Consider the following 8,132-nt stretch of genomic DNA (forward strand, 5'->3'; position numbering starts at 1 on the left):
AAATTAGAATAATTGAAATAAGACTTTGTTTGCACAGCAGATCGAACTGAAGCCAAATTTAATATATAGATATCAAAGGCACCTCATGTCACAAATAAAGACTTAGTTCGACAGTAAGTGATTATTGCCGGATGCATATTCTGTACTATACAGGGATCTGAAATAGACAGCTTGTACGGATTTAATTAAAATCATGGTAATTTACAATTGCTATAAAGCTGCATACTTGCCTCATAGAGTTCCTATAATGATTTACTCAGTAGCAGCTGAAGAAATTGCTTATTAAAATCAATTTATAACAACAGAGGTCAATTGCAGGATTTTGCAAGTTGTATACTTGTTCAACTGACCTCTACCCAACCAAACTGGATTCCATGACCAGACAGCCCTTAGGATAACTATCAATGATAAAAAGACACATTTTTCATCTACCTGAAACAAGAGGAGGAATTTTACGAGTTTTTTCTAGGTGTTGGGCAGGTGTGAAACTGGGAGAATTCCAGATCTGTTTTTTGGGCACGTTTTCAGGCCCTATCTTGCACACTCTTGTCTGTGAAATTTTGAACAAGTCCATTCGTTGCGACAGAAAGCACTGGGCAGGGCTTAACATGTCTGAAAGCCTGCCGCTCCGATTGGAGCCTCAAGCTGTGAGGCTGTTGGGCGGATTCCCAAAGCTTTCAGGTAGACAAGTGTGGTTCCTAGGCCAACACTGCAAGGATGGCATCTGCAGTGAAGAGCCTGGTGCAGGTAATCCTCACCATGAGTGGCAGGGTCCAAGCAATAGTCGAGTCACAGCAAAGTCCCAGATGGCTGTGGCTGAGTCACAGCAGGTCACAGCTGAGGGCCTCTACAGCTTCTTGAGGTTATGTGGCCCATGACTGAGAGGCTTGAGGGCTGCAAGAGACCCAGTGGGACATTGCTGAGACACAGCAGGCTGTGGCAGCAGCCTTTGAAAATGTGGCCCTGTCACAGAGGGTCATGGCTGAGGGGCTGCGGAGCATGGCCTAGTCTCAGAGGGCACTTGATGCTACCATTGACAGGTGGCCCTCTGGTTTGGAGTGCCATCGCAGAGGACTCAGCCACCATGCATGTGGTTCTCCAGGACTGGCAGGGCCAGGTGACCACGGAGCTCTTGGTGCTCACTGCAGAAAGACTGGTGTCCATAGAGTGACCCAGGGACCCACAGGAACCCTGAGGGAGAAGATAGGGCTCAAGCTCATGCCAGGGCCTTCCACGCAGGAGACAGCAACTGTGGCTACAGCTTCTGACTCTCCCCTTCCTGACACCAGGGCAAGTAAGGGACAGCCGGTGTGATGGAAATGCCCCAGACAGTGGGCAGCTAGCCAGGGCCCTAAAGGTCCCAGAGGATGATTGCCAAGGGCATCACAGGCCACAGGGTGGTCTAAGCAGCTGGTCATCTGCAGCTCCAATGTACATCCTGGGGAGACACCAAGACATCGTGGTAGCCAAGTAAAGTTAGGAAGTTGTAACCGGACTAAGATTGCACAGGTGAACGGTAGCACCAGGTTGATAAATAGTCATGCACTTAATATCTCATGTTTGCATGTATTACTTATCGTTAAGACACTTTTATTGGCACCAATAAATGTCATTTCACCACCCACTTGAGACTAATTTGTTTTGGATTTGTCTCCAACAGGAATGTCGTTATCCCAAAGGGAACCTGCATGTGGATGTTAGGGGAGAATCCCCCCACTTCCCCCCCCCCAACCCCCACAATGCTCTGTCACTGAGAAAATGAAGACGCTGGCTACAGTGGGTGGCATGTGTGGCAGCAACTTACACCATCTGACATGGCATCCCCAGAACCCACGAGAGATTCCCTCCCCCATCCCACACACCCATGGCCCTGCATGGGCATTTATTGATCCCTTATTCACTACCCAGACATGGGCCTCAATGCCAACGTGCATAGGGAGCATAGGTAGGTGTCAGACTACTTTGCACCAGGGCACTATCATAATAGTGCATAGCAAGTCATCATCATTCTCCTGCCTGCCACAGAAACTCACTAACACAACATACCCAGGCCCACCACTCCAGTGTTACAATGTTGCAGGGGATTGTAGGACTCCGGTTGCGGCGGGAGTTGCTTGGATGGAACCAATGTGCGGCAACACCGGCTCCTAGTGGCCACAAACAGTGCTGCTTTAAAAGCCCTGAGTCCGCATCACAGTCAGTTTTCAGCAAACCCCCACCTACACCAGTGCTTCCAGCTACATGCACTAGGACCATGAGTGATCCCCATGATCCAAGGTCAGTGATCCAACTCGGGTTTGTGCTGAAAATCTGAGGTTGGACCCGGTGGGCAACAAGAGCCCTCCATGCCCTCACACACTTGCAGCCCCCTCCACCCCAAAATGCAACGTGGCCATCATGAATTAGCCCCCTCTGAGCGGTACGGAGCAGTTTGAACACAGAGACTTAGCTCCTTACTTGCCCGCACTAATGTAGCACCAGACTCCGATCCAGTTGCGGTGAGTGAGGCGGTAAAGGCAGGCAAGCTGGGATGATTGGGCATGAAGGTTTGTTAATGACCTTCTGTTAATTTTGCATTATGACAAATGCAAAAACATGTAAATTGATGTCTTGCCCTGTTTGGATGGGCTCCTGGTCGCACCAATTTTCTTACTGTGGTAAAGTTGGAATGGAATGCCAAAATGGACACCATTCTTTTTAGACACTTCATATCCATTTTACAACATTTTCACGTCCAAAAACGGGTGTAACAAGGTCACAAAATCCCACCCTCGATTTCCTGCTCAGCTATAACCACTAGCCAGCCTGCTGCACAGTACGCTCTTGCCCCTGGTTGCATTGTCAAGGTCAGGATCATTTAAATAATTCTGGCAGTTCTCTAGTCTCTGCTGAGATGCAGGAAAGGCCTGAGGAGGAAACCTGTTTCTTAAAGCTTGGCAAACTTGGCTGGCAAGTCCTGGGAGACTGAATTCTCTTTAACGTTTTACACAGCGTGCACTGGGAAGTTTAATCAATCAAGTAATCAGCCCAATTCCGTTCAAAAATTTTAATATTTAAATTCTCCACCTGCTGCTCATACAGTACTGGATTTTAGGATATGGAGACGTCCATGGCAACCTGCACAGCTTAAGCACTGGGAATACACTGCATGATGTGCTTCCCTCACTTACAACTGCTAAAGCCTTCTGTTTTGGACTGGTGTCTGATTAGCCCATGTCACATTCTAGTATTGACAGAGGTAAACAGGGTACTGGCAAAGTGGCTGCAGAAACATTTCCACACAGTCGCCGTTCAGATAACACACAAAATCCTAGTTAACTAAAATTTCAGGCGAATATATTTACATAAGCAAATCAAGTGATAGGATTATGTTGGCTGTCATATCGAATCTCAACAGAAAGCAAATGATTTTACTATTATGAACATCCTCTTTGTTTGATCAGAATCATAGTTTAATCCATGACATTAGCAGAGGGTAGAAAACACTAAACTTTAATCCAAGATATTCATGTGAATTGAACTTATATTGCGATCAAGTAGAAATCATTATATTCCAAGTCAAGCACTGCCTCTCATTGATAACACACTTATAACTTCAACAACTTTTAATTAAAAAAAACCTTTAATTTTCTCAAAACATTCATTCCCTTCATCACCAACACACTGGTTGGAGATTCCAGCATCTGCAGGAAGCACAGTAGTAAACCATTATGGCTGTTTTGACAGGAACTCCCAAACCCACAAACTTCACCAGCTAGAAAGACAAGAACAGCAGATGCATTGGAATACCATCACCTCTACATTTCCTTTCAGACTTGTGTGCATATTGTCTTTTTCTTGCCATCTCTGGGTCATCTGGAACTCCCTGGAATATAGCACCATAGGATTTCTTTAATAGCGAGAATGACAGCTATCCAAGATGGGTGATCACCACAACTTTCTTAAGAGCAACTAAAGGCAATAAGGCCACTAAGTGCTAAATACCACCAACATCAATATCAAGAGCGTGTTGGTGAGGGTATGGGGTGTTGGTGAAAACACATCTGGAGTACTGTGTCCAGTTTTAGTGTCCTTATTTGAGGAAGGATGTGGTGGTATTGGAGGCAGTTCAGAGGAGGTTCACCAGATTGATTCTAGGGATGAAAGGGTTGATTCAAGAGGAGAGCTTAAACAGTTTGGGTTCATACTCGCTGAAGTTTAGAAGGATAAAAGGGGATCTGATTGAAGTATATAAAATTTTAAAGGGGATTGATAAAGTAAATGTAGACCAAATGTTTCCTCTTGTGGGGCAATCTAGAACAACAGGTCAGAGGTATAGGTTGAGAGGCAATAGATTTAAAACTGGGATGAAGAGAAACTACTTTTTGCAGAGGGTGGTGAACTTGTGGAACTCACTGCCCCATAACACGGTGGAGTCTGAATTGTTGAATGTGTTCAAGAAGGGGATAAATATATTTTTAAATTTTAAAGAAGGATAAGGGGATATGGGAATAGGTGTGGAGATGGATTTGAAACCAGGGAGAGATCAGCCATGATCTGACTGATGGCAGAGCAGGCTCGAAGGGCTGAATTTGCCTACTTCTGCTCCAAATTCTGATGTCCAACCTTCCTAAGAGAATAAATTGCATCCTGTTCTAGATGTGTTGCTGGGCAGAACTAAAACTTTGTTATACCATTTCCCCCAGAATTTCTCCTCTGCTTTTAAAGGCACTGATATTTGCTGCAGTAGAAATGTCTATTAGAAACGGATCATAACTCACCAGGAATAGTTTGTGCCTGGAAAATGAGTATCAGCAGACAAGCAAGGATTAATTGCTGAGCTTCACTCTGTTCTGGACAAATGTCTCACACGCGCACATTTATTAGCACCACCCACTGGTGACAATTGCAAGTGTGATGTTGGCAGCTTTTTATCCTTCTTAGACCAGTGGCACTGAACTGTCAGCTATTTTATTTCAGTTTACAAGTAAAAAGCAAAAAACTGTACACATCTAGATGTTTTGTTCGAGATATGAGCCAGCATGAAAATGTGTTTTTCTATCTGGGATCCATACCAGTGATTCACTGACAATTCTTCTATCCATACTTCAATTATAGACTCCTGTCAACTATGCAGTCAGGAAGCGGGGAGCAAGAAGGAAGTTATGAAATTGTTGCTGAACTATTAATTTGATTCAAATGGATTCAATTTAGGGAAGAAATGTCTTCATTTGTAGGCTTCTTAAATGAGCAATAGAGAAAATAATTATGATTGGCAGCATCTTAAAATTAAATTTTCTAATGTGACTTTAATATGCTTTCTCCTTTTCGTATTTTGTTGCTTAATAAGTTAGCAATTAAAATGCTCCTACCATCCTGCAGCCTGTCTTCAGCTAGAGTAACATATGTGATAGTCCATTTTTAAATGTTTCTATGCCACTTCCACTGCAATTTTAATGGGAATGTGCTTCTGGAGTCTGCTCGCCTTTATTGTCAATATGATAGCATTAAGGTGAATTATAACTATTTGGTAAATTCCCAGCTGAACATTTGAGAGCTCTCTGTCCAAGTAAAGTGAACATGATGTTTTGTGATTGGCATGTGCAGACTGGTTCTAACTTCAACTACTGATATTATAACTCAGTCAGCAGAGACGCATTGGCGAACTTGGTGGAGGGGCAGGTGATGCTTTGGAGGTTAAGACCTATAGCCAAGTGCTTCAGTTTCAAACCATTCACTCGAAGAACAGAAAAATCTCCAACAATTGCAAAACGCAAATAAATGAGAATTACTTTAGTTCAGCCATACAAACAGATGCTATGGCTTCTCCACTGTGACATCCAACTGTTCATTTAATAATTCTTGCATTCTATCACCATTACTGTACATGGAAGGTACACATAAAGATCACTTCCTATAGAAATAACTTTTTGACATTGGCATAAATTTGCCAACAACAGACCAATATCACCAATATATATCATTTACTCTGTACCTCTCGGACGCCCTCTTTTGAGGGCTTATGTTTCTCACTCTCTCCACAGCCGAGTCCTTTGATAGTAAACACGGGGCTTAAGTGTTTCCGGGAGGAGATATTGGGAATTTTGACACACCCTACCAACAATGTTCTGGCCATCGCTTTTAATGGTCAGAAAAATCACAATCACTGGTGTCAAATTTCCTGTTACATATTGCCAGCAAGCGACAGGGGTAATGAAGTGAAAAATCCCAGACTCGGGGTGGGGGGGGGGGGGGGAATCAGTATAGTGGCTCTTTTCCTTCAAGGATTATTATGTCCTAAAGGGCACAAATATTTCACAATTCTCAAACTGCCTTCTGACCAAAGCACTCTGCAGTTTACAGGATAATTTCCTCCGAATTGTATTCTGCTGTTTTTAGATGTATAATTGTTGCTCTAAAGTGAATGAACACGATGGGTGGTTTAGCACAGTTAGACAGCAGCTGTTCTTGCATTTACTGCCATTTAATTTGGATTATGAGGAACCAGCATGTTGGATCCGGTGGTTAGGGTTTATACTGAGAGGTCGACACCTTTATCCGCAAAGAAAACGTTTTAAACTGGTAGTTTAAAAGCCTGACATAAAGAAATTGGACTTCGCAATATAAACATGAAGCTTGCTTTCAGGCAACAATCCTCCAGAATCTTGAATTAAACAGCATTGATAATTCGTAGCTGGAGTAAATCGCTGAAAGCTGAACAGGATGGTCTTAGCTTCTTATTCCGGCCATATATTGCATCATGAGATTTGCACAATGCTCTGACAGGGAGCTGTCATTTCGATATCGCTCCCCCGTCAACATTATTATAAACATGTCTTTTAGCTACTTCTATGTTTCGTTTTATCGTCTTTTGGATTCTGGTATCGAGTTTTGATAAAATGCTTCTCTACATCTGTGCCTTTAAACTGATTTTCGACATTGCGGTTACTCAGACTGGGAACCTTGTAAATTCATGGAATACGGATGAGAAAAACTGGTGGGTTGAATGGGAGTGAGGTGGGTGGCTAGATGGACCAGATTTATCTGTTGAATATCTGAAGTGCTCCTGGATCAGTATAAACTCCGGAGTAGGATTTAGCTTTGTCACCTATGGCCGGTTTCAAGACAAATTGACTGAAGAAATGGTGCGAGCCGCCTCCCTTCCACATCAGCCCAAAGCTGATCCAAATCCTACTTGAATTTGTACACCAAATGTTGCCTTTTCATTCAGCACAGACAGAGGCCGTTCGGTCCATCATGGCTGTACTAGTTCCCCGCTAGTGCTACCAATCATCCCCTGCTCTGACCCTCCTGGTGACTAAATAATCCTAACCCCAGGAATTTCGAGTCGGGGTTAGAATTAGAGCTCAGATCTCACCTTGACCGCATTTCTGGTGATTTTCCCGAAGGAGTTTGGGATAACCAACATGATGGGCGCTGGGGAGTTACTAGATGCCCTTCTTCTGCTCGAGGTGCAGGGCACTGCCCAGTCCAGGGCCACCAGCCCCTCATCCGCCAACTGCAGGTAATCCCGGACGAAGTGGACGGCTGTGCCGGGTGGCCAGATCACATTCCAGATGGTTTGTAGGTGAGGCAGCTTCCTCCACATCCACTGAGATTGGCATTCCGAGGTGAAAGTCAGGCAGGTTTTGAGTAGGTACTTGGCGAGGGCTGAAGGTTTGCAGATCAGATTCGGGACATCGCTGTCCCCTTGCTTCCGGGCACATCGACTTCTCCAGTGGAATCGATCTTTTAAACTCTGGCCGAAATACAATCTGGCTAACAGATAAAGCACGGCCAGGGACACTATGCAGACAGTCGGACCCCACAGTGGCATTGCAAAATGCCAACTGACTGCAAAAGCAGTCACAACGGCAGGAAAACGAATCAAAAGGCAAGCAAGCTACCAATTCGTCCCCTGCTTTCAGATGCACAGATTCAGATCAAATGGAACCATGAAATAGTAACTTAAAGCAGCTCCAAATGTCACAGGACGGAGAAGACCATTTCCTGAATAACTGAGCAGGCGAGTCGAGTCCACTGTTTACAGATATATCTGCTCTGCTTCAAGGCACTGAAAAGGAAAAGCTCTTTTGCATGCACCCATTAAGCAGTCAGAAAGGAAGTTGATGCGATTGCACCGTCTTCCTATT

The 8,132-nt window shown here is 44.2% G+C and overlaps 1 protein-coding gene across 1 annotated transcript in view; it reads right to left on the bottom strand.

Annotated features, from left to right (window-relative positions):
- The window catches only part of LOC145357472 (protein ABHD15-like), a 49,315-nt gene extending 41,442 nt beyond the window's left edge, over positions 1-7,873 (bottom strand). Inside the window, exon 1 of the mRNA XM_080210839.1 lies at positions 7,358-7,873. Coding sequence (XP_080066965.1) covers positions 7,358-7,816 — 459 coding nt within the window. The 5' untranslated portion in view covers positions 7,817-7,873. The remainder of the gene's footprint in view (positions 1-7,357) is intronic.
- Between the last annotated feature and the right edge of the window lie 259 nt (positions 7,874-8,132).

This window comes from Carcharhinus amblyrhynchos, chromosome 23 (genome assembly GCF_965287045.1).
Source record: "Carcharhinus amblyrhynchos chromosome 23, sCarAmb.v2.hapA, whole genome shotgun sequence".
In the NCBI taxonomy this organism is placed as follows: domain Eukaryota; kingdom Metazoa; phylum Chordata; class Chondrichthyes; order Carcharhiniformes; family Carcharhinidae; genus Carcharhinus; species Carcharhinus amblyrhynchos.